Genomic DNA, 27,371 nt, shown 5'->3' with positions numbered 1-27,371 from the left:
GCTATTGTTCAGGACAAACAATACTAAGGAAGGGGCAGTGTTACGACAGCGGAAGTCATGTGACGCTGCTAGCATGCGTGATGAGTTTCTTGAATGATCGGGGAAGTCTGAGTGTGTTCGAGATGCCCTCTTTGTTAGGATATAAGCCTGGCAGAGAAAGCCAGCAGGGTTAATGAAGAGAGAGCAGTAGTTACTTTGAGTTCTGTGTAATTTATGATTCTGTTAGTTTCGAGCTAGTGAGCCATAAAGTATGTGTTTTGCAATCGTCGAGAGCGAAGTTATTGAGATTGTGAATCGCTGTGATTTATATCGTGTATTATAAAAGTTGTTAAGTTTAAAGTGACGAGAAATGTACTGATTGTGGAACTACTGTGTAATAAAATTTGTATTGAGGAAGAATAAACTGTTTTAATTAATAAAGGACTTGTATCGCTGAAGATCCTCGGAAAGAATTTTTACCAGAAACAAACAAAGAAGCAGATATGTAACAATATTATTTCATTGTTCTTTAGCTTAAGTGTTTACTTTATAACTTTTAAATATTACACTTCAAAATATGAAGAAACTTACTTTGAAGTTGAGACTTATTACATTTCTTATGTTTTTTGTCAGGAATGACTCTTGGCTGCTGACTCCTAACTGTAGCTGACTGATTTTAGGACTGACTATATAGCACATGTATATTTGTTTTCTTTCATTTCTAATTCTCTTTTATACTTTAACACTCATTCATTGTGAATTTTTTCACCAGTTTTTCTGTTTCTCTAGCCTTTGTAAGTGAGCTTGCTTTAGTTTTTCTTTAAAAATTACTTCAACCTTTAACTATATGTAAATGTTGAGGTTGGAGTGCATGTCACAAGTTTTTTAAGGAGTTACATCCAAAATTTTATTACGTAGATTTATTATTAATATATGTCAATAAACTTGTTATCAAAATGTATTCATAATTCAAATTTTAGTATTATGTAAATTTTAATTTCTTAATTCAAAAGGTACTATTTAAAGAACTTAATATTTATTCTTGTGCCATGACACATTCATGCTATGAATTGTTCAGTTAGAATTTTATTACATCTATGATACAATATCTATAGTGCCTAAGCAGTTAGAAACTCAAACTTCATATATTGACAAGCTAGAATATAAAATAAAAGCAACTCCCTTTTTTTTTATTTACTAAGATATCAATATATTTAGTAAACCTACTAGAGAAGTCCCTTCCATCCCTTTGTTCTTTGGAAGTCACTTCGTTACTCATAGCTACTTGCCTTAAATATATGTTTATAACCTAGAGAAAGAGCAAATTTTGAACCATGCAATCTGACATTATGATTTCACTTTGAACAATATCTTCTACATTATTTAAATTATTCATCCTTTTCATGAGTGCTGGGTTTTTTAGTGCAAACTTCTTCCTATCTGCAGTGCACTTCAGCATTTGGGCATTGACTGGTTTGTGTACTCTTTCAAGTGGCTCCTTTGTAGCCGCCTCCCATTAAATTTATAACCAATAAAAAGCCTAGGTTTCAACTGATTGATTGCAATATGATTCATGCCATGTGATGTTTCAGATAATTTACAGTTTAGCTAATGAGAAAAGATGTTTTACCACGAGAACATGGTTGGGAGCTAAGTTGGATTTCTAACTGCTCAAGTTGCATGATTAGATAGCCAGAAAAATTCTGACAGATATCCAACTTTCTCAGCTGTTGACATGTTGTTATTCTCTATTTTTTCATGCTTTATTTACTTAAATAAAAAATTATTTTGTGGACTATTGTGGGTCCATTGGCTTGTCCTGTTGGGCTTGGGTCAACCAAGTATCAGTGTTGGATGTTCTTAAAGGGTGTTGTGGACATTGTTTCTGATATTGGTGTTTGGGTATAGGGCCCACAAAATGCTGACTTCTCTTCAATGCTTGACTTTAGCATTGTAGTGCACCCCCTTGTAGAATTCCATGGTGGGTGGAGTCAGTGGGCACTGAAGTTTTCCTTTTTTTTTTATGGATCCTATACCCAGTGACCCAAAAAAAAACGCATTGATAGCAAAGTAACTACAGTTGGAAGACTGAACAGCAGTCTCCGCCCCATTGTGCACCTGTACCACATTTTTTCGTTATGCATTTTTCGCCAGGCAAATCTTTAGGGCAAATGTCTCCCTTTTTATTCAGAAGGGATCAGAAGGGCTTGCTGGCTCTCTAAAGTCAGTGAAGAAGCTACGTTCTAGGAACATCTTGATGGAAACATCCACACCAAAACACAGTGAACTCCTCCTGAATTCGAAGGCCATTGAGGGTATACCTATTGAGGTTACTCCTCATGCTACTTTGAATTCCTCCTGAGGGGTGATTGTTGAGAGGGAGTTATGAAACATCCCCGAGTCATGGATCCTCACTGGTGTCTCCAGGTAAGAAGTTTCTGCTGTGTGATATTTCTCCACTCGTAATGAAGGAATTATGCTGCCTACAAGTGTTCTTGTATTGACGTTTACATTGCCACAGTCAAGGCAGGTTATCTGAACTGAAAGGTACGGCGTTATATTCCTAACCCTCTCAGGTGTTTCCAATGTCAGTAGTTCAGACATTCAAAGGCATTTTGTGTGCTTGTTGTGGTGGCAGAGACCTTGATGCCAATGAGTGTGAACTGGACCTTCACTGCATCAAAGATCTTGCCCTAATTGGGTGGAGGAAAAAGAGGTACAATATTTATGTGCTGTAAACAACATTTTTTTTCCCCTGTGGCTACGAAGTTGTTGTCTCCTGTACCATCTTGGACATATGCTGCTGCACTCTGTTCCATTGCTACAGTGGGAGTGCAGATGGATCTTTCCATGCCTCTAACAGAGTCTTTCTCATCATTGTAAAGAATCTTTTGCCCTCTGTGGATGCCAGAGTTGACAAGTCTACATCTTCTCCTGTCTCTGTCCCTGCCATCTCTTCCAGTGACTGCTAATGCTGTTACCTTTTGGAAGTTTTATTTATACCGGTATGACAGGTTGTGTGATGGACGAGTTTATGAAGGTGTGGCACCTTGTCTGTGCCACTTGATACGCCCTTGAAGGCTGTAGCCGGCTGCATCTCCATGGGTCGTACCATCACTGGTTGTTCTCTCTACCTGTCTTCTGGAGAGAGTTACAAGCAGTCAAACCTTGATGCTCTCATAGAACAGTTACCATCTCCCATTTTCATCTTGGGAGACTTTAATGGATACAATTCCATTTGTGGTGGTGCTGCTATTGATGAGAGGGGTTGTTCTGTGAAGTATATACTCTCAGATCAGAACCTTTCTCTCTTCAGTACTGGTTCTTTTATCTATTTTCATGCACTTAGTCAGTCTTTTACTGCTATTAATCTGTCTGTCTGTTCCCCTTCATTTTTTTCTTTGAGAATTGACAGTGATCTATGGGGCAGTGATCATTTACCCATTGCTGTGATCAATGCCGTATGACCCGAGTGCCTCAGTAGAAGTTGGAGCAGGTTGACTGGCTCTCCACTCTCTCAGAACTAGATCCTGCTGTCTTAAGTCTTCTATCTATTAACAACTGTATGGATGCAGTAACTGATAAGATAATTTAAGCAGCTGTTTATTCTATCCCCAAAATTTTGACACAGTATCCTCATCCATGGTGGTTTCCTGCCATCTAGCAGGCACAGAGGGCTCAGAAATGGGGCTGGGTTACCTTTCGCAGGTATCCCACTCTTTTCAACCATATTGCATGCTAGCGGGCCCATGCTCATGCTCGGCAGGTCAGATGTCAAAGCCAGAAGGAATTTGGGATTAAGTTCACCACCAGCATCTCTTTTACCTTCAGTTCTAAAGTCATCTGGGACTAGATTTGGAAGGTCATTGAGAAGTATGCTTCCCATCCCTTTTCCATCTTGCTCTCCAATGGCTAGAAAGTTGCTGATGTACAGAGCATTGCTGATATTCTTGGAAGTGCTTTTTTTCAGCCCTTACTCACTTGTTGAAGTTGACCACTGCAAACAGTTTTACCTTTTCTTTCTCCAAAACCATTTGCATTAATTTTTTTTTTACCAATGGGGTTTACACCCCCCAATCCTAAGCTCCATCTCGGTGATGTTGCTCTTCCCATGGTTCCTGAGGCAAAAGTTCTTGAGGATTATCTCTGACTGTATTTTTACATTAATTTCTCACATCATGCAGTTTTGTGTCAAGTGTACAAGGGGACTGAACTTCCTCTGTGTCCTCTCTTCCACCTCTTAGGGAGCAGAATGATATTCTATGTTGAAGATCTATCTTGCCCTCATACATTCCAAGCTGGATTATGGGTCTCTGGTTTATGGTTCTGTCGGGCCCTCTGCCTTGAAGATGCTGGACCCTATCCACCAACTGGAGCTTCAGCTCTGCTCGGGGGCTTTCCATACCTCGTCAGTCTAAAGTCTGTACACCGATTCCAATGAACCTCCTCTTCACCTCCGCTGTTTACAACTTTCTTTGCAATATGCTACCAGTCTTCGATCTTTACCACAGCATCCAACCTGTGGTTGTTTCTTCCTTATTCGTTGGGCTATGCTCTTTCAGAATAGAGAGTCTGCTATTACTTCTTTTGGCTTTCATATCCAGGCACAGTTTGTTGAGTTGGGTCTGTCATTGGATGACGTTGCTGAGTCCAATGATCAGCCCATTCCACCATGGCTTCTTAGCATCTTCTCCTGTGTCCTTTCTTTGAGTCATTTGAGGAAGGTAGATGCTCTTGATTGGAAGTACTGCCTTTTCTTTGCTGAACATCTTTTGAACCATTCTCCTGTTACTGTGTTTAGAGATGGCTCGAAATCAGGTGACTCTGTGGACTCTGCCATGGTTTGTTGTAGCTCGATGATTGCTCACATGATCCCCTCTACAGTTTCTGCATTCAGTACTAAGTTGTATGCCATTTCTTTTGCCCTGGAACACATAGAAACTAAGCAGTATACTAACTGTACTATTTAAACTGACTCTCTTAGCTCTCTACTTAACATCAGTTCTCATCACTATTCAGAAACAACTGGCCCACTTTTCACTGTCTTCCATCTCTATCCAGTTTTTCTGGATTCCTGGCCATGTTGGTATTTGCAGGAATGAGCTTGCTGATACCACAGCTAAGTTTGTCTGCTATTGTGCTGTTATAGCCTTGCCTGTTCCATTTATGGACTATGGTCCTGTAATCAAGACCCAGCTTTGCATCAGTTGGCAGTCAACTTGAGGTGAGCAACTTCATAACAAGCTTTTCCAGATCAAACCATCTGTTGTTGTTTGGCTGTCTAGTTTCCATAAGGATCGATGCGAGGAAGCTGTCTTGTGTATGTGATGCATTGTTCACAGTTTTTTTATTCATTGTTTTCTTTTATGTGAGACTGATCCACCAATGTGTGGCCTTTGTGACACTCAGATCACAATTGCCCAAATTTTACTTTCATGCTGCCATTATGAATATTAGCAGAGGCACCATTTTAGACGTGTTTTCTAAGGGTTTACCCCTGATGTTGGATGGTGCCATTAGCGATGGTGACGCTGTCCAGCATAATTGTGTTTTAGATTTTACTGAATTTTTTAGGATTGTTTCATCTTAACTTGTTTTCTTTTTACATTTTATAGTATTTTAGTTTTTCCTTTTATACTGGTTGTTTGGTGCAGATAGCCCTTTTGTTTTGTGCCAAAAAAACTCCAAATAACCAACCAAACATTCTTTACCTAAAATAATTTTCTTCATGCTTATAAATCATTGTTTGTCAGTTTACAACTTTATTTATTACTTATCTTCAGATAATAGCTTTCTGAAATCTGATATCATAAAAGGCTAAAAAAACTTGTTCAAAATTTTTACCATCTTACTCCAAACAAGCTAGTGTAGAAAATGAATCACTTGCATACAGAACATCAAAGATATAAATAAAAACAATGTGTAAGTTTCATCTATTGCTGTATAATTTCTATTTCTCAACAGTCCTTTCAATTATTAAAATCCAAGAACTTAAGTGTACATAGGTTTTATATTTTATGTCTTGAAGCCAACAGAATTCACCTTCAACTGCTCAGCTCTTGTTAGCTAAGAGCTCCATGTTATTATTTGCTAGAAACAGCTTTATGGTCATGCTGTAATTTGTTACTTTATTGCAAGGGGAGGGGATTACTGCTTCATGCAGCAAAGTGTAAACAGAACTGGAGCCAGCTCCATAATAGGATAAATATTTAGACTGTGAATTTAAGAACTTTTAATCCTCCCAATCATTACTGAAGAGGAGAGAACTCAGTTACTCAGTTTATTTCATATTTTTCAGCTGTTTTTTCTTTATACTTAGTTGATGTCTTTAGAAATCCTGAAATGAAGTATACTCTTAGAATAGCCAAAATAAGAGAAATATAAAATTTTACAGAAAAAAGAACTTCTCATTTATGGTGTTCTAGAGCAGCATTCCTCAGCCTTTTTGATACTGGGAACTGGCTCACTTCCTCCCTAAATTGTTTCAGACCACTAAAATGCAAGTACAAAAAAAACATTATGATTTACATATGAATATACTGTTTAATTTATTGTTTGTTTGTTTTTATGAAATACCATGGCCCAGCAAGATGATTGTGAAGTGGAGGTGCTGGTTCACAGACCGTTTGTTGAGAAACACTGTTCTAGAGAGTATGCAAATGACTGACTCATTTAAATCTTCATAAATTACCACATATCTTTAGTAAAAATGCTTTATTAAAAAGTTTTTATTGTGTGTGTGTACATCAGAATTGTAATGTTAACTAAAAGCTTACCAAATTTTGTTGTTTGACTCTAAATAAATTCAGAATTATAGTAAACATTGCCATCTATAGCTTCACAAAGATAAGTTAGAGTAATGGACTGATGCCATGCTTGTAGGGTTAATTAATATTTGATTTATAAAAAAATTACTTCTTAATGAATATACTTTATAAGTAAGTAATTTCCTCATTTGCTTTAACTACATTTATTTTGCTAAGAAAGAATAGTAAAGTACTTCACTGATTGTGCATCTAGATACTGAAATTTTCTAGAACAAACAGTTTGAATAAAACAGTTAAAAATTATTCTCAAATGTAAACTTTTTTTTGTTTATAAATACCACATAATTTTAAAATCTGGTTAATATGTATCTATATTTATAAAAGATTTAGGGGTAAACTACACAAATAGTTTTAACTGCAATTTTCTGTTATGCAGGTGGTGGCCAGGAAAAATATGTTACCCATTATCTGTTCCATCAAACATTCAGAAGCTAGAACATGATGTTGGAGAATTTCCTATCAAGTTTTTTGGCTCACATGAGTATTATTGGACCCATAGAGGACGTGTGTTCCTATTCCACGAGGGTGACAGGGGAAGCAAAGAGAAATTCCCATACCGACATTTAGCAAAGGTGTTTCTTAAAGGTATGAACTTTTAGAATATTAGATTAAAATAAGAATTGTATGTGTATTGTTTTTTCTTTTCACTTATCTTATCCAAAGGAACCAGTAGTGATGTAAAAGCTGTTGAAAGGTAAGTGGATACAATGCATTTAGGAATAAGTCCTTGCTTCTTTATTAATGATGTTCTTTGTCAAAGTGTTACTATTTTAACTGTGTTTCAAACATAATACAAGTTTACATTTTTTAGAGAAAACTTATAATAGATTTGTTTGTCTTATGTGAAGAAACTTGTTAATATAATTTTTGTTAATTTTTATTCAGCTGTGGAAGAGGCAGATACAGCTTTCAAAGAGTGGCAAACAAGTAGAGAAGCTCGAAGTTTGGAAGCTGGAAAATCATCTAAACCCCCATTTTTTAAATATATAAAGGTGAATAAAAATTAGAAGATATTATTACTTCAGTTTCTGTTAAGTCATTTACAGTATAAACTGGTATTCTGTCTCGTAAAAATACTATCAATTAGGAAAAGGTATAACAACTAAGTAAACTTAATAAGCTAATTTAAATAATACTTTATATTTAGATTAGAGACATGATATAAATGGTTAAAAATAAATAATTAATGCAGTTTCTAGAGACTTTTCTATATTTTAGCAGGGTTTCAGTGTAATCTTTATGTCCTGTGACAGTTTATGTGGTTACAATTAATAAGTTGATTATCTCAAAGTTGTAGCTGAGTGTATGAGACTTAATCGCTTATGAGTATTACTTCTGTGTATTGTGTGTAATTTTAACTTTTAAAGGCATGGCCTGGTAGTTAGGGAGCTTCAATCCCAATCTGTGGGTCTTAAAACCTGTCACTAAACATGTTTACCTTTTAAGCCAAAGAAGGGTTATACTTGCCATGGTCAATCCCATCATTCATTGTTAAAGAGTAGCCCTAGAATTGATGGTGGATGATGTTTACTAGCTGCATTCCCTCTAGACTATCACTTCAAAATTATGAGATAAGTAGTTCATTTGGCCTTCGAAATGCTTTGTGTGAATTTGAACAAATGCACAAATAAAGTTTTAAAAGTTGAGTGATTGGGTTTATCTGTTCAATATTTAGCCCTATGTAAATGGCAGGGTGAAACTGTGCATATCATGATATTGTTTTACAGAATTAAATACTTTATTGCCACTTTATGTTAATATGCTTGACATGAAAACAGAATTTATAATTTAAATTTTTTATATAAACTAAGTTTAGTTTTGCAGTTTCAAAAGAAAATATTTAAATAAGTTCTCAGTCTCTGCTATTGACCTTTGTTTTAGCATAAAAGCCAATTATTCACTGTGAGAGCTTGATGAGCATAGACTAAAGATGTTGCTCCAAGCAGCTATGGAATTTTTATTCACTCTTTCAGCACAAGCTTGGTCCTTAGGACTGACCTCATAACCATTTAGTGCTTGTTATAGTTTTCATGCTATAACTTTTAAATTGGTAAGCATATGTTAACAAAATTTGGCAGATTATCAGTAAACATTACAAAGCTTTCATACGCAAAATATCAGTTTTTTTTTATTAAGTCTTAAGGTTTGTTAAGCAATGTTTTTCTCCTGCCTTTATTTCTTTTTGCATGTTGCCTATTCAACATGCAAAGTAATTTTCATTTTAAGATTAAAAATACTTTTATGCATCATAAAATTTTCTAATTTCACATGTGAAATCTTTATAATGTCCAGCTAGTTATCAAACGTTTCATAAGAAAAAACTTTTTATTTTATCTGTTATTTTCACTAACAAATCTCTGTGTGTGTTTGGTAGATTTGGCCAATCTCATAACCACTAAAAAATTAGAAAATAAATATAAATTATGCCTCTTTCATTCTAGAATGACAACAGATTATAACTCAAAAACATATATATATAAATTATTTTTGTTATATTGACCTTTCAGCCATGCCTGGCTAACAATACAGAATTTAAAATGATGCGGCACACATGCACTCATGTTACCGTATCCAGTTATTTGTCCGTACAAAGTTACATGCCTTGGCTCTGTTTTAGTAGACTAGTATTTTGTAAAATACACTCGCATTTCAGTTATTATACATTATATATGTATATAGATGATTGTTTCTCTTAAAACATAGAACAGTAAATGAAGAAGTAAGGTAAACAATTATCTCTTCTAGTTACGACCTTTGTACTTGATTGCTACTTGACATACGTTGCTAAGCCTTTTAAAATTTCGCACGGGGAGGATATAAATGAAATAAATTTTTTTAGGTTTTATATATACAGTTGAATAACCAAAAAAACTTAAATTACTATATTGATACCATAGAATTCCACTATCATTTATCAAGCTTAGTTACTAAGCTGTATTTTGGTCTAAAAAATATGAAATTTCAAGCAGATTAAAGACACAACCTACCTCTGTGAAATCTTGGTTTGAAAGAATGATATGGCATCCTAACACTTTAAAATGGCTGAGAAAGCCACTAGGGGGACATTTTGAGCTCTCAATTGGTTATTCACATGCCATATATTGAAGTAAGTGTATATATGGGACTGTTTCCAAAAATGGAAAGAGGTGAGTGGGGCAACTGTGTTTGTTTCAGTATGTGAGCAATATCTCGGCAAATAGAAAATATATGAGGTTCTTATTTTATATTCTAGCATGTTAATATCAGTAATTTGAGTTCCTAGTTCACATGAAACTATAGACTTAGTATTTTGACATCACAAACATATAATTTGAACCAGTTCTGCATTCATCATGCTACTTGACACACAAAAATTGATGTTTGACTGTTTGTTCCTGAATATTTACTTTTTAAATTAAGAAATTTAATAATGTATAATACTAAAATTTGAATTATAATCTACAGTTTGATACCAAATTTATTGACATAAATTCATGAAATAGTTGTTCAATAAAATTTTGAATGTGAGTCAATAAACGTGATGACATGGCCTTTGACCCGTCTGGAAAGGGTTCACCTATTTACAATTTAGTTAGAAAGCCTGATATATTATAGTAGTTTTGAGACATTCATTTCTAATATTTGATTTATTCTTTGTTTTCCAAAATGAGTATTTGAAAGCTACATGAATTATTTTTGTACAACAACAAAATGCAAATAAAAATTCTTACTAAACCATGCACCAGAGAGCAGAAGAGCTCAAGGCTCAAATAAGTGTTTAATTTCTTGGTTTTACTTATATATATTTTTGATTTATTATTATATACTTTTCAACAAAAGTGACTAGAATGTAAAAATTTGAATATTATGAAGTTAAATAAGAAAACACAAAAACAATTAAATACACCATTTCTCCTTGAGGAATGCACCAGCCTCTCATGTCATTTGCCATACATGACCTTAACAAACATCAGCCACTAAAACAGCATAAAAATGCAGCAAATGGTCTTTTAAGAATCATAGTTCTGATGTGAGGAAATGCAGTTAGAATGAGAGTGTAACAAGTAAATATTTGTTTTATAATAGATAATTCTGCATATGTCAAACATCCTTTTGTAAAAACTTCTCAACTTCTCACTTTCACGTGTATGCTTTTCACCATTTGTGTGACTTGCTATGAACCAAACACCTGGCAGTTACATCTCATGACAACAGTTATCCAATAGGAAGCAATGGAAAACAGTTGTTCTTAATATTTATCTGAAGATTTTATGGTTTGCTTTCATTTTGTGATTAATCTTTTTCAGTTTATTTTTTGCAAAGCATTATTTCAGTGGTTTCTGTATGATTATTCTGAGATAATATCATCAAATAGTAAATAAAATTTCTAAGTGTATTGCACTTCATTAGAGATTAAATGCAAAATAATTTACAATTCAATTAATTCATGTGTATCCAGCAGCAGAGCTGGCAATTTTCACTACAGTTTATACTTATACTATTGGCCTTTTGTAGTTTTGAGCCAAGCTAATATGACTTCACACTGCAGAATTACTTGATTGCTGTAAAAGTTAGAAGCCACTGTAACATATGACATGAATATCAGTGTAACAGGCAAAAGTTACAAAAAATCAGTAATTTGTCTGTATTCAGTTAGTAATACAGGGTATCCCAGAAGTCTGGACTTATAGGGAAAATAGACATTATATTCTTAAACAAACACATACCTAATGTCGGTTGTACATATTTCAGGAAATAAAATACCCTGATGCCACAGTAATGTATATGGCTGTTAATGGCATGCAGTTTGAATAATAAATAAATTAAGAATACATTGTATATTTTACCCTATGGATCCAGACTTCTGGGACATCCTGTACATAGAATCCAAAATTTAACCTACATTTAAAACTGCAATTACATGGAAAGTAACATTTTATATATAAATGTGATAGAATAAATTAATTACTCTGAACTAGATTTCTAAAGCTACTTTTCACTTTTTGTGAATTGCTTGTGAAAAATGAAATTATGAAATGTTTCCCGAGTTATGGATTTGCATTCCAAACAAAATTTTGTAGGAAAATGTATTTGCATGCAATTGTAAAATTCTTGGTGGACTGATTTATGCTTTTAAGCTCATAAAATATTTGCTTTAATGTAAGGATGTCTTTCATAATTTGATATAAAAATCAAGAGACAAATGTGTAAAGTTTAACATTTAAATGTGTTAGTTTGTAAAATTAATCAAAAGAGAATTATACTAATAAAATCCAAATTCTAAAGTTTTGTAGATTTTAATCCTGTTTATAAAAATGATGCTGTATGAAAATATAAGACATTTCTTTATCTTTGAAGTAATTTTCAGTAATCTTTGGTTCCTTCATAAATGCTTGATTTCTGTGAAATTTTGTTTTGCTTTCATTAATATATGGAAAAGTTAACTAAAGATCGATTTATAGGTATTTACTTGTAATTATGGAAAGGTGAGACCCTTATTAACAAGTATAAGTAGGTTTAAAACCAGTATTTCTTGCTATTATTTCAGTCAAATAAACCTGTTGGGAAAGTACAAATCTATACTGTAGACCTACTGAGTTTGAATCGGTGCGAGTGTGATCCCAATTCTAAAAATCCATGTAGTAATGAGATAGATTGTCTTAATCGTGTGTTGATGTTCGAGTGTCCAAGTTCTTGTCCAGCTGAAGATAAGTGTCAAAACCAGAGGTTCCAGAAACGTCAGTATGTTCCAGCTAGACCATTCGAAGTGAAAGATAGGGGTTGGGGACTTCAGACTTTGATAGATGTGAAAAAAGTAAGTAAATTCAACATTAAATGTGATGCAGCATGGAAAATTTTGTTGATGCGTATTTGTCTTGTTTTGCTATAGTAATTAGTGTAAAATAAAATTCAAATATAGTACCTTAACTGTACTGTAAAATTAGCTGTGTTTTCTAGATTTTTCAAACTATTTTCAAATTTATTTATTTCTTAATTCCTCTATTATACCCTATCTCCTGCATGTTACTCTTATTGTGAAAGTTATTATACTTTGATAATGCTCAAAAAGCTAATGATCAACAATCACGTATCATTATACAGTGCCTTGCAAAAGTATTCACCCCTATCAGTAATGCCACATTTTGATGAAATACAAATAATATAAACAATATGTTTAATGAACCTGTTTTTATTCAAAACTCTTATGATCAAACTTAACACTTATGTGTGAAGGAGACTGAATGTCAGGAAAACCTGCAAAGAAAATATATAAATTGACATTTGCTGATTGCATAAGTATTCAGCCCTCTAAGTTAGTACTTGACAGAAGCATCTTTGGCAGCATTTACTGTTATGAGTCTTTTTGGATATGTCTCTACCAGTTTTGCACAATGAGATGGTGTAATTTTTGCTCATTCTTCCTTTTAAAGTTGCCCCAATTATGACAAGTTCATTGGGGATCGTTAATGGGCTGCAATCTTCAAGTATCGTCATAAACTTTCTATTGGATTCAAGTCAGGACTTTGACTGGATCACTCCAGGACATTCACTTTCTTATTTTGAAACCACTCCAGTGTGGCTTTGGCCTTGTGCTTCGGGTCATTTTCCTGCTGAAATGTGAATTTTGGACCCAGTTTTAGATTCCTTGCTGACTCAAGCAGGTTTTCCCCTAGGATTCACCTATACTTTGCACCAACCATCTTCCCCTCAATTCTGACAAACTTCCCAGTCCATGTTGATGAGAAACATCCCCATAACATGATGCTGCCACCATCATGCTTAACAGTTGGGATGATGTTGACAGAGTGATGTGGTATGTTGAGCTTGCGCGAGATGTAACATTTTTAATTTAGACCAAAGAGCTCAATTTTTGACTTGTCTGACAATAAAACCTTCTGCCACATGTCTGCAGTATTGTTTACATGCTTTTTTTGCAAATGTCATACAAGATTTAAGATGATTCTTTTTCAGTAATAGCTTCTTTTTTTGCCACTTGCCCATACATGCTAGCTTTGAGTAGGGACCAGGATATTGTCATTGAATGAACACTGACTCCCTTCTCAGACATGGAACTTTGCATATCAAGCCAAAGTCACTGTTGACTTCACAGTGGCATTCCTAACCAGTTTCCTGCTTGCCTTGCTGCTTAGTTTGGAAGGGCAGCTTGTTCTGGGTAGTGACTGGGTGGTATGCAGCACATTCCACTTCTTAATGATGGACTTCACCATAATCAAAGGGATAATCAGTGATTTTCAAATTTGCCACATCTGTTAACTTATATGGTCACATTTTTTTCTTGGAATTTTTGGTAATCTGTTACATAAATTCATCCTATGATATCCTTTCCATGACTTAAAGTTAGTTCTTTGTTTCCTTTTTCTTATCTCTTGGAATTTGGGTTTTATTTCTCATATTTGGGTCTTCATTTTTTTATTTTTAATTTGCTTAGGTAAGCTTTTTTGTTTCTGAAGTTATTTAAGTGAATCCAGTTATGTTTCTTGTAATCAGTGTCTTTGATGATTGAAAACCAACAGTTTTGTGATTAACATTGAGGTATAACATTCATGGTGTAACTGACATGCTTTTTTATTCAAAGTATTTGTTAGTGACAAATGTATTTAAAGTTTGATGTTTAAACTCCCTTTTGGAATAATAATGAGCTTTTATTTTGTGACTTGACAGAATTTATGGGGACTGTATTGTTTAACCACTTCCCCTTCTTACATTTTGGGACATCATAAGTCACCTTTATTACAGAACATTGTTTTTCATCTGACAATATATAGATGATATATGACAATGTATAAACAGCTATCAAATCTGAAGTTTATATTACTTTTGTTTTTGATGATCACTGCTTTGATGAGTATTTTATTTTTATTCGTTCAGTAATAAATTAATGTTAAATGTTTTTGGTGCACAATTATATACTTTTCATGCTGTAGTTCCAAACTGGGTCATTAACAAACAGAGTTTATGTGAAGTTAGGCACTTCAACCACTGTCCTTGATCTGCTCTTTTACACTTTTGTTTTTTCACTCACAAACTGAAACAGAGGAGAATTCAGTTTAGGTTGTTGTCATGGCTGTCATCCTTTCATGGATCAGTATTTGTTTAAACTTTCAGAGAACTGGGGTTCACCAGTTTAGACACTGAACTAACAAAAGTAAATTAAGATTGTTTTTATACTACTTGAATTGAACACTCATCTTGTTCAGTATGAAATTGAAACTTATATTTATATAAATCTTTACACTTTTGTTTTTGCTAAGATGTTAAATACTAAACATTCAGTGAGCTGATGTCCAGTACAGAAGAGAAGTTTATAGCAAATCAGATTTTATTTACTGAAAATAAGTTTTCTCTCTGTACAATAGTCCATGGTTTATTGAATTTGGAATGGTTTGTTGTTGATTAACTTTTTTTGATGCACATTGTGTACATGACTGCAATATTTCTATATCCCTGTTCAGGATATTAGTTTTGCTGATGTAAGTAGTGATTGATTGAATTTCATTTTCTTGCATGTATTTTGCACTTTTAGGTTTTGTACTAGCAGGTCTACAAAGTTATGTCTGTTTTTGTTTTTTTCATATTTGTATTAGTATTGATTATTTTGAAAAGAGTTACAAAGGAAAAACAATATTATTTTGGTTTTTCTAAAATTTACAGGTTTAAGCTTTATTTATTGTGCATGAAAATAAATAATATTGAAACATAAGTATTACTTGTATATTTTCATTACAAATGGCAAAGTTCATTGCAACAGTTTATGTTGTCATGGCAGGGTGAGTTTGTGACTGAATATGTTGGAGAGTTGATTGATGAAGAGGAGTGCCAGAAGCGCCTCAAACAGATGCATGAAGAAAATGATACAAATTTTTACTTCTTAACCATTGACAAAGACCGCATCATTGATGCTGGCCCCAAGGGAAACCTATCTCGTTTTATGAACCATTCTTGTCAGCCAAACTGTGAAACTCAAAAATGGATGGTTAATGGAGACACAAGAGTAGGGCTTTTTGCTATTTGTGATATATCTGCAGGTAGGTGATGTAAAAAGCCAATGAGCTATTGAAAGGTTCTGGTATTTTGTTATTGTGTATAGTATAACTATGTATTTCATCTATCTTTGAATAGTGGTTAAATGTGAAGTTTTTATTACTTTTGCTTCTAAGTGATAAAATATCTATGAAAACTTTGTTTTGATGTATTGTTATTTCAGCCCTAAGTTTGTATTAGAATAAACATATTGTGTAAAGTGTTCTGGGAAAAAGTTTACTTATTTTCTGACATTGCAAAGACAAAGGATGCAAAGTAAATTCAAAGCAAACAGTAATTGTTCATGCTTTGAATACACAATTTAGGTGTTAACTTTTGAAAATGCCATGGAACAATTGATGTAATAATACAAATTTTTATCACATTGATGAATTATGATTTATATTTAAATTTTCACTAAATAGTCCAACAGTTGTATCTTTTAATAACCTAGCAAACATCTTACTGTAGGTATTTTTCAGAAGTAAAAGAAAATGAAAATAACATGTATACATTGTACTGCAAAATGTTAACTTAGGTAGGTTCTATTATAATATTCCGGGTTACTTGAATAAATATAACTTTCACTTATAGCACTTTATCAAGTTTCAAGCATACTAACTTATGATTATGGCACATACAAAATGTATTCTGAACAAAATCTGAAATGAAACAAAAACATTACTATATAGTAGGAAGACCTAACATTTATTTTAATTTAAGGTTGTACAAGCAAACGTCTTGCTTATCAATAATAGTGAGTATGGTAATGGTCACTGCTTAGACATGTACATGTTCTCTTGGACATCAGTTGTGTAATGTTCATTAATTTAACTGTGAATGCAGTAAATTTTATAGAATTGAAATATATAAAGATATATGTGTATGTGTGTATATATAGTTTTAATTATTTTTTATTCTTACTAAATCTTTTTCTACCTCTGATCAGAGACATTTTGTAATTTCTACAAGCTATGGAGGATGTGTAAAGGGATAAATAATATGTACAGATAAACCATTTATTTAGTAAAAACTTAAAGAGTTTTTTTTTAAATGAGAGACAAAATGTCAGAACTTGCTGTCTTTAAGTTATAATATTAGGGAGTGTTGAGTGAGAAAATGAACATTTAAACATGGTGTGCAAAGGAGGTCATCAGGGTATGGGTTCACCAAAATAAAGCTTCCATTTATACCTCCTTTTTAGCTGTCACATACTTCAGGCAACTAGAGAATGCAATTGGTATTCAAACTATTCCATACAAAAACATACTGGTCCAGCCTCTTTTAACACAAGTTTTCTTTGCTATTATATTTCTTTGAAATAATCCAGTACATCCTCATTAAAAGTTTCTTTCAGTTTGTAATCCTGATGCAGTTCTAGCAGTTTTAACCCTTTGAATATGGGTGGGAATCAAAGTTTGCTTGTCACCACCTTTTACAGAGTTACAAATTTAATTAGATATCCTTATTATCAATATATTTTAATAATCTTGGTATCAAAACATAGTTCATAACTCAAATTTTTAAATTATCTAAATTTTAATTTCTTAACTTTAAAAGAAAATATTTATAAATTCTCAATCTTCAACTCTGAGTCACATTACTTGGTGTAGCTGTGATTTCTCACAGATTTTTCCCCCTTCCCTTGCAAACATTTTAGATGTTCAACTAATTAGAAGCATATTCTTTACTGAGATATATCTATGTTCAACCAACATTTAAACTCTCCTCCCACACCCTCTGTCTTTTAAAAAATATTTATAATTTTGTCTGACTTTGCAATTGGTCATGCTCATAACTGATGGACAGAACATATTGTAATGTACAAGAATGTTTTTTGTTTCATTTCTTAAATTTTGATATACAAAGACAGTAGTTCTCAAGAAGATCTAGATGTGCATTGAGTAAGTCTTTGTTTTGAGCAGAAATGGAATTTTTTGAATATATTTATAACTTAGTTAGAAGTCCAAATATATTACAATTGTAGTACAACTAATATAGTGAGTGATATGTTTTTGATTTACTAAAATTCATATTGAAAGCTATGTGGTTGTTTTTCAGATGACAAAGTTAGTAGGAAAAATTATGGTTACGAAAATAGAGATGGCTTTCAACCAAGTGCAAACTGGTTGAAAGCAAAGCTAAAAATTTCTTGATTTTTTATGTATATTTTTTATTTATTGTTATATAGTTTTTAATAAAAGCAACTAAAATGTAAAAATTAATAACTTAGTAGGCTAGATAAGAAACCTGAAGTGAAAACATGATTAAAAAAACTCTTACATTGTCACTTCTCATGCTACGTGTGCAGTACATGCGTATGGTAATCTGAACTGTTTTACTTTGCTATCCCACCTGGTGATTTACTGCTTGTCACAGTAGGTAGACATGATTCAAATAGTGTTGATTTTGCTATAGTTAGTGTTAGAGAAAATAGCAAATAAGGTTTGACCATATAAAAGCTTATGGTATTCATTAGGATGAAAATCATCTTTCAGATTGACTGAGGAAAGGCTTTAAAAATTCAAAGATACATCTTTACTGAACAATATTTTACTTAAAAATCTGATTTTTTTACATAGAACAAACTTGCCATGTTTACTAAAAGCTTGCTAGATTTCATGAAAATACACATATTACATTCCAAATCTAAATGACTAAGCCTGTGTATGGAGAATTAAGCTTCAAATCATCAACAGCACTGTCATCTACATTACACTTTCTTCATGTATTGAACAAAAGGCAATATTATGACGCTTGAGAAATGATTCTAGCCAACTGTTGCTAGCATATAAATAATCAAACATAAAATAATGAGTATTAAGTAATTAAAAATATGTAAATGTTTGATGTTAATATATTAATGTATATTATTCAGAAATTGTTGTCCTGAAAGTAGTGACACATCCTAGTTTTACATCTGTAGTTTGTGTATGTACAATGTTAAGTGTATTGTAAAAAGGTTAGTTTGGGTTTAGAAGTACACTAAAACCTGCACAGAATTCATGTATGATCCATCATTATATATATGTATATATATATTTATGGTAATTTAACATCATACAGTAGTAAAATTATTCTTATGTCTGTCTTGTTTCTATATGCAGTTTTCATTTCTGTATTAAATAAAAACATATAAGAGTAAATTATAGAATCATAAAATTCATAAAAATTCATAAACACAGATTTTAGGCTATTAGTGAACTTTGGCACCATTTCATTGAGAAGATGTGTTGTAGAAATGACCACTCTATAAAGGGTCTTAAATATTAAAAGTTAATTACAGCAAATAATAAATGGACACCATAAAGAGGTGATCAGTATATAAAGGTGGTTATAATACAGATGTAATTGTAGTATGTGTATTCCAGAAATGAGAAAATGAAATTCAAAATGTTAGCGAAATGGATAATTGTTTGGAAAAGTGTAGTAAGAAAATAAGGTAATTTTGGGCTTTAAGTGCTCAGTGGGTTTCTAAGATTAAAACATACAATTAACACTAAATTTAAGCATATAATTAATTTGAATTTCTTTAAATTAAATTGATTTTAGATTTTACCAACTTCAGTATATTAAATAAAATACAAATCAGTCAACTGAAACAAGTTCATACAATTTGATAAACTTCATACAAAAAATTTGTGAACAGTTGTACAGAAATACAATAGTAAAAATTAACAGTAATCTCAAAGAATTAGAAACAAAATTTTCATATATAAAGTATTTGTGAATACAGTCTTTTGTTACTTGTGTTTTTTTTATCCAGGTTCAGAGCTCACTTTTAACTATAATTTAGAGTGTCGGGGAGATGAGAAGACGAAGTGTATGTGTGGTGCGCCAAACTGTAGTGGCTTTATTGGAGTTCGACCAAAGGTGTGTGACCTTCTAAAAACTATATTTGTTGAAGGATATTTGAATTTTTTATGCTTATTAGAGAGAATCTGAAAATATTGGAAAAATTGGCATTGTTTATATAATTCATGTGATTCTTAGTCTCATTTGTCATAAAAACTTTTTAAGGTAGGAACAATACTTCAATACTAGAATAGTTTAATTACTTGAGATTAATTAGTAGAGTTTTATACATTGTGTTTTATAATGTTTATAATTTATTTAGTGGCAAATACTGTGAAAATAAACTTCATAAGAAGAGCATTCTTTTAATCAGTGACTCGAACATATAGTTACATTGATATTATCTTATGTCAGTGAAATGGGACATTTTTGGGGTATATTTTAGTTGAATATTTAAAACAAAATAGACTGATTAGTTATTTTGGGGTATTATATGACAAACTTTTGAAGTGTTTTTGCTTCCATTCCAAGTTTTTCATTTCATAATGATATTTAGGCATAAAATAAATTGTACATGGTTGCTTTAACTGGACAGTAACAATTTTGTTTTTGAAAGTTTTTTTTTTTTGTTATGTGATTTTGGAAGAGAAATCAGTTTTGGTGTATCACAGTTTATTTGTATAACTAAGAATATTTAAGAATATTATATCATAGCTGTTATTATAAAAGTGATAAAAAATGAATGTAAAGTGTTCTACTGAGGTAAATACCTACAACTAAGATGTATAGAAACTATAGGTTTGTACAACCATCACTCAGCTGTAGTTTGTAGAAAAGAATGAAGACAAGTAAGAATCTCAGTAAGTCAGCCATGGAAAGCTTAATGCCTGATAAGATTTGGTGATAGCCTAACTTCTGTGTTACTTCATACTTATGAAAATAGACAGAAAAAAATCACGGTTCATTTATGGTCTCAATATCATTAAAAACGTAGCTTCTTTATCATTAAACTAAGGTTTCCTGAATTTAATGGCAAAAGTTTTCAGTATCTTGTGAGTATAATCTGTTACGGGTATTTTGTTATAATTTACCTTTTACAATTAAAAAGTGGTGTTCCTGTTATTAATATTGGCTTCAGTGTTTCCCCATTACCCAATACTTCTGTCTATGCCTAATCCTTTTTATCACACATCTTTACCTCTCCTTTCTACACCTCAAGTCCGAGGCATTCCATCATGCCCTAGAGAATTTTGCGGGTGATTCTTGTTCCCTTCACATCTTCATTGTGGCCATTCCACTTCTACCTTTCCTTGCCCACTCACCTCTCTGTTATTGAGGATCCTTTGCTCAGTTTTGAGGTTTTTCTGATTTAATTGGTTTATGGACTGAGGCTGCCCATCACCAATTTTTGCTTTTGCACTTTGTTTCCACACTGTAACCTACTTTCCACCATTATACCTCAGCCCATAGTTCCCCATCTTTGGATTCCCACTTCACAACTTGTTGTGTCCTTTTGGTGATATGCCTCTGGCTGGCTTACCCTTGGTTCTCTCTTCTGTGCCATCTGACAACCTAACCCCCCTCTTCACTTCCTGTCTCTTTCCCATCACTGGATCTTGTCTTTCCACCTTCACATTTGGATTAGTCCAGTCCATCGCTTGTTGAACTAGACTTTCCCATATGGTAATCCTTTCCTTTACTAGTCTGTGCATCATTCTACTTAGTCCTTTTTCTCATGTGGGTGGGCATGGCTATCGACATTGATCCATCTTTCACCACCTTATTCCTGATTTATCTGCTCTCAGACATCTCTCTTTACCATACTGTTAGACAGGGTTCATCTGTCCCCACCTCTGCTAGTTATTGGGTGGCCTAGTCTTCACCATTTCATATTTCTTGATACTGCAAAGTGTTTCCTTCCCAGTTCTCTCCACCTTGTTCCGGGCCTTCCTTATCTATCGATACCCTAGGCCTGTTCCCTTACTTGACTGGGACCTCAGTGTCATCCTGCACACTTTTACCCATGCCATTTTGATCGTTGGCAACCTGCAGCTTCTAATACTTTCTTTTCAAACATATTCCTCTTACTTCTCACTTGTGATTAATGCTGTGCAGATCTTTGTGCTAGTGACTCACAAAGTTGTTGTGATCTAAGTGCAGTGGCTTAATGGTGGAATTCATGGTCTTTGCACTGCAAGGCTCTATACAGAATGTTAGATAGTTCTTTTCAGACATATTCCTCTTACTTCTCACTTGTGATTAATTTTGTGCAGATCTTTGTGCTAGTGACTCATCCTGTCTGCTTTCCATCATCCTTATATTCTCATTTCTTCAGACTGATCTTCAGCTGCTCTGGGAGGAGATCTCTACCCTTCTCCTCTCTCCCTTCCTTCTATTTCACTCTTCTGTGATTGTTTGGACCCGAACTGACTTTTGTGCCCTTTTTGTATTGTTCTTTGCTACATAGCTCATACCTCTCACGTTTGGAGTTTCTGTCTTCGACTCTACATTTACTGGGATTCTTATTCTTCCAGGGACAAATCTGCTTCTACATTTACAGGGTCTGCTAAATTCTTTGTTTAGCCTACTTCTCATAGGGGGGGTTGTTGCTTGCAAATGGTTTGCATTTCATCCCATCAGATTTGTCACCTCTCTCATTCTCCTGCCAGTCGTTTCCGAAGGCCACTGGACAAGATCCTTTCAGCATGAGGACTATCTCGCATAACATCATTGCTCACTCTCTTCACCATCTAGCTGTCTCTTCTCCTGAAGATCACTGCATGCCTCTAGTCGTCATCCTTCAGTCTTCCCAAGCGGTTGGTGGTGCCTCCCACATACACTTATGTCCCAAAATTCTGCATTGAGCCAGGATAATGGAAAGCACTCATACTTTCCACCTGGCTCCATATATTCCCACTGTTGAGATAAAGCATTCTGCAAGACTACTTGAGGTATCCTCGTATTATATTATGATATCTGTTCACTGGACCATCATGGAAAAAGCCAGCATCAGGATGTGCTCTGCTTCTTACCCTGGCTCGAACTTGCTGACTTTTCAAAATAGATTTACGTGGTCACCTGTTGCACTGTCTCCAGCTAAAACAAGATTGAAGGGGATCCAGGCATTTTCTCCAGGTCACCCCACCATGAACTCCCCCCCCCCTTCTTCAAGTGCAGCAAGGAGACCCTTACCACTTACCAGTTCCTAGCTGCTGCTGTTGTGGGTCATGGAGAACCCTCACATATTGGGAACTAACTGCTGGGGCAAGAACAAGGGGTATCAATCAGACGGAAGTGGGGCATTGGTACACTGTCAATGTAGAGCATGTCACCCCATATATATAATTATACCAACAACATTCCAGAGGCATAATTTGCCCTCCTCTTGCAGCTTGGGACTGTCCAGTAGAGTTGAGATGAGCACATTTTAAAATATGTGCCCTCCTCCTGCAGGCTCAACTGTCCCCTAGAGTCAAAGTGAGCATGCACTACAACACCATGCACTTCTCCTATGGTCATGTCTGTTCAGTAGAGTCGAGATGAGCACACTATATATATATGCACGTGACCTTCTCCTGCATCTGATGCTGTCCAGTTGAGTCGGCATGTGCACGTTTAATATTACATACCTTATGGCATGAATTTCTGTATCTTCCTCCTGCAGCTAGTGTTGGTCCAAGAGTCTAATGGTAGAATTGAGGTGAGTATGCACCATCATTACACACTCTGTGGTATGAGTTCTGTGCGCTCCTGCAGCTGATGTTGATCCATGAGTCGGCTGGTAGAGTTGAGACAAGCATGCACGATTAATTTCTGTGCCCTCCTCCTGCAGCTGGCATCAGGGTAATAAGTCTGATGGTAGAGTTGAGGTGTGCACTAGGTACGGTCTGACTACACCCTAATCATGATACACATATTGGCTCTCCGACCTCTTGTGTGCAAGTACTTAGACAGCCATGTTCTTATTCCTCCCCTACCAATGACACGTTGGGTTCATTTGCCTCTTTCTTCCTTCTACTCTGGGCAAAGGGTGTATCCTGGAAGAGATAAGATGCAGTCTCGCACGAGCATATCCCTATTGAGCCACTACAATTGGGTGTTGCACTCCATTGGTTTCCTTCAGGTACTTTCTGAAGGGAGCTCATCTAAATAACATTTAACACTGTTCCCTCCACCTTATCAATATGGAATTCTAGCTTTTTGTGTGAAGAGGTGTGTATCGTTTCAGAAGTTAACATTTTCCGTACCTGAAAATGTATTTCCATTAGATACCTCATCACACACTTCCCACCCTTCCTTCCTACTTCTGGTGTAACTTAGTATTCCTTGCATCATCATAGAATGAAGATCACGTATGCAAAAGCATAGAGGGAGCTAGTGCACAGGGAGGTGTGTTGCCCTCCTATTGGAAGGTTTTTACAGCATTATAATGTCATTATATAGTAATGCAAATCACGAGAAATCTCTCGTTGCAAGTATTATGTTGGTGGCATTCTCTGTTTATGATCTGTTTCTTTTAGTAAACCAAAAGAGAGCTTGTTTTATGCCTTCTAGCTCCATCCTTGTGCTGTTTATGGGAAACTTGAATGTTTCACCAGTGTTATGCCAATCTGTACATTTTCTGTCTTGGATGATTTTCATAGGTCGTAGTGGTGCAAGATATTTAATATACATAGGGAAACCTGAGAGTTGGTGATTGCAGATTATTACAGTGATAGGTGTACAACACCTGTCCGTTAATGACTATCTCCTTAGGTGCCATTTAGGCAATCCCTTGCTTGGTTGGTATTTGTTATGGATCTAGAATGTCTTAATTGAAAAGTGCAGTGGCTTAATGGTGGAATTCATGGTCTTTGCACTGCAAGGCTCTATATAGTATGTTAGATTTTAAGATTTATGTTGATTTTCTTATACCTGAAAGCTTCTTCTCACTAATACAGCAGGAGTAATTATAAAGAGAAATCAAACCATGTTTTTTTACGTGTATAAAGTACATTGTAAGTTGTATTTATTGAATGATGTGAAATAATATATATTGTTCCTTTAAAAAAAATAGACTACAGCACTGGCCTTACAGGAAAAACGAGCCAAAGAAACTTTAATTAAAAAGAAAAAAAAAAATCTCAAGTACCCAAACATGAAGATGAATGTTTCCGATGTGGAGAAGGAGGAGAAATTTTAATGTGTGACAAAAAAGGATGCCCCAAAGCTTACCACCTCAACTGTCTCAACTTAACCAAGCCTCCTTATGGTAATTTCATTACATTTCTCTCTTTTTCACAACTGAAGTCATTCATAGATAGTTTAAAAAGCTTATTAATAGTAGTCAAATAAATAAAGTATTTATTCTTTATAATCAAGTCCACATTTTATTTCCAAATTTTCTTTTGAAATAAATAGGAGAAAACTATTAGGTGTAATATTTCTCAAAAAAGATAATAATTTTTGTATTCAGTGATCATACTTATATTAAAACCATATAAACAATACTATCAGCTGAATGAGCGAGTTTTATTTACACTCATTACATTCAATGAACTTTGTGAAAAGTAGAACTTCACTTTAAGGAACAATATCTGGGGATGGGAGAGTTCTGTATTGGGTATCGAGATCTGTCCTGGAAGTTTTGACCAGAACAGAACCAGTAGCAAGATGTCTCACAGAAAGAAAGAAGAAAAAAATTTTGACCTGGTTCTTTTGGTAATTTGTTGTTTTGTCTTATATTATTTTTAATATACTTTAATACCTGTGCAGTGATTTATTCCACAAGCCAACTACCAGGAATAATTATGCATTTGTTTGCAATGTCAGAGGGAAAATTTATTTGTGCATATACTGACAAAAATTTCTGCTACTCCCATGAATATCATAGTTTTGTTAACATTCAGCTTTGGTTTGCAGTGGTACCATTATTAAAGGAACAAAGCTACATTGAATGTTAAGAACACTGTGTTCATGTTGATAATTAATGAACTGATTGAACCTATACCTTCAAATGAGTATTAAACCAATGATTTCCTGCAAAAATTTAAAGTTAATAACAAAAGTTCTTTTTGGGCTTTGTGTGATACTTTTATAGATTGAATTATATAAAAAAATTAAGTTTTACTGAAAAATTTTTTTTGTATTTTTCATGTCATTAATTTCAGAGTTGGTATTCTTAAATTGATTTGTTTTTTCAGGAAAGTGGGAGTGCCCTTGGCATCACTGTGATGAGTGTGGAAAAGCATCCATAATTCTTTGTGTTGAGTGTCCTAACTCGTTTTGCAAAGAACATGGTACACCAGAAAATGTTTTTGCTGTAGATGGGCAGTTTTATTGTTCTGACCATAGAGATGAAAAGGCAGAAGTGAAATCCATAACAAGTGACTCACCAGCTAAAGTTTTATCTGATACAGAGAGTTTGATTCTTCAGGAAACAGTAACTCACTTCTAAAACATTAATATATAATAACAAAAGGTTAAGAGATAAGCCTTTGATTCAAGTCACTACAATTAAATATCAATATATATAAAAGTCATAAAAAATGTCATTTCTTCAAGTGTTCATGAGCATTATCCATTTGCATTAAAATATTTTCATGGTTTTTGGAAATTCTGTCTGTCTTTGCCTGCATTTATCATACATACTAGTTATTCCACATATTAACGTATGGATCTGTATTCTGTAGGAATAACATTCTAATTTATTATAATTTTCTTAACTTGTGGAATTATTAACATTAGAAAAGAATGTAAATAGTCCTTATTGCATCTTGAGATGCATTACTTGTGTCACTGTTAACATGGAGTTATGTTAGCAATGAGAAACACTTTATATTTTTTCATCTGTAAGTTATAGTAACTTATAATATGACAGACCAGTAGGAAAGATTTAAATTTAATTCTCAAGTTTAGTTGATTTAGGCAACTTCGTATAAAAACGTTCACATGTGGATAAATGTGATGTCTGAACCAGTTATTATGTGAGCATGTGTATTTGCTACTGAGTCTAATAGTGCACATACCCAAATTAATATTTATTAGTATTTCATTGTTAGTATATTCAATGGTAAGAGTTAATCATGAACTAAGTTTTGAAATAAAAGTAATTTAAAAAAAGCAGGTCTGTAGGTAAATACAAAAGGTGCCTATGCATCTTAAAAGAGGTATGGTTTATTTTCATTTCATTCCAAATATTGGCATAACATACCTTATGTACAAGAAAAAGAGCTAATATAATAAAACCTGCTTTAATGACTTCACTTCATTGGTGTTCTTATTTAATGGTAAGTCCTTGTTTTGATTTTAATATAAACAGTTAAAAATGTTTCTTTATTATGCTAAAATTAGAACGGTATTAGTCCAACTTGTATTAAGTGGGAACAGAACAAATATTTTCAACATATATATGTATGTATTATGGTTATTGTCCATTAATCATGCATACAGGGGTTGGGATGACAGTGCACTTGTTGAGACTTTTTGATAGCATTATATTCAAAATGTAATTAAACAACTTTATTATCAATCTATGTCAAGAAAATTGGCATCTAAGAGTAGTTTATAATTCAACTGTTAATATCATGTGATACTTATTCACTCAGAATAACTCATTTTATATTTTCTTTCTATTCCTACATGATTTCCTATGTTTGAAATAAATAACAAACTTATAGTATAGATATTGCTAAGCTATAATAGAATTTTCAATTCTCCAAGATTCTTGCTTTACTGAGGTATAAACAAATAAACTAAACTCACTTATTA

At 33.7% G+C, this 27,371-nt stretch overlaps 1 protein-coding gene across 1 annotated transcript in view; it reads left to right on the top strand.

Moving 5' to 3' along the window:
- LOC106460527 (histone-lysine N-methyltransferase NSD2-like) overlaps positions 1-26,866 on the top strand; it is a 157,644-nt gene extending 130,778 nt beyond the window's left edge. The window contains 8 exon segments of the mRNA XM_022387273.1: positions 7,183-7,391; positions 7,692-7,798; positions 12,334-12,600; positions 15,574-15,832; positions 19,594-19,700; positions 24,679-24,748; positions 24,751-24,873; positions 25,805-26,866. Coding sequence (XP_022242981.1) covers positions 7,183-7,391; positions 7,692-7,798; positions 12,334-12,600; positions 15,574-15,832; positions 19,594-19,700; positions 24,679-24,748; positions 24,751-24,873; positions 25,805-26,058 — 1,396 coding nt within the window. The 3' untranslated portion in view covers positions 26,059-26,866.
- The last annotated feature ends 505 nt before the right edge of the window (positions 26,867-27,371 follow it).

This window comes from Limulus polyphemus, unplaced genomic scaffold (genome assembly GCF_000517525.1).
Source record: "Limulus polyphemus unplaced genomic scaffold, Limulus_polyphemus-2.1.2 Scaffold787, whole genome shotgun sequence".
NCBI lineage: Eukaryota > Metazoa > Arthropoda > Merostomata > Xiphosura > Limulidae > Limulus > Limulus polyphemus.
This window is presented reverse-complemented; position numbering and strand designations above follow the sequence as displayed.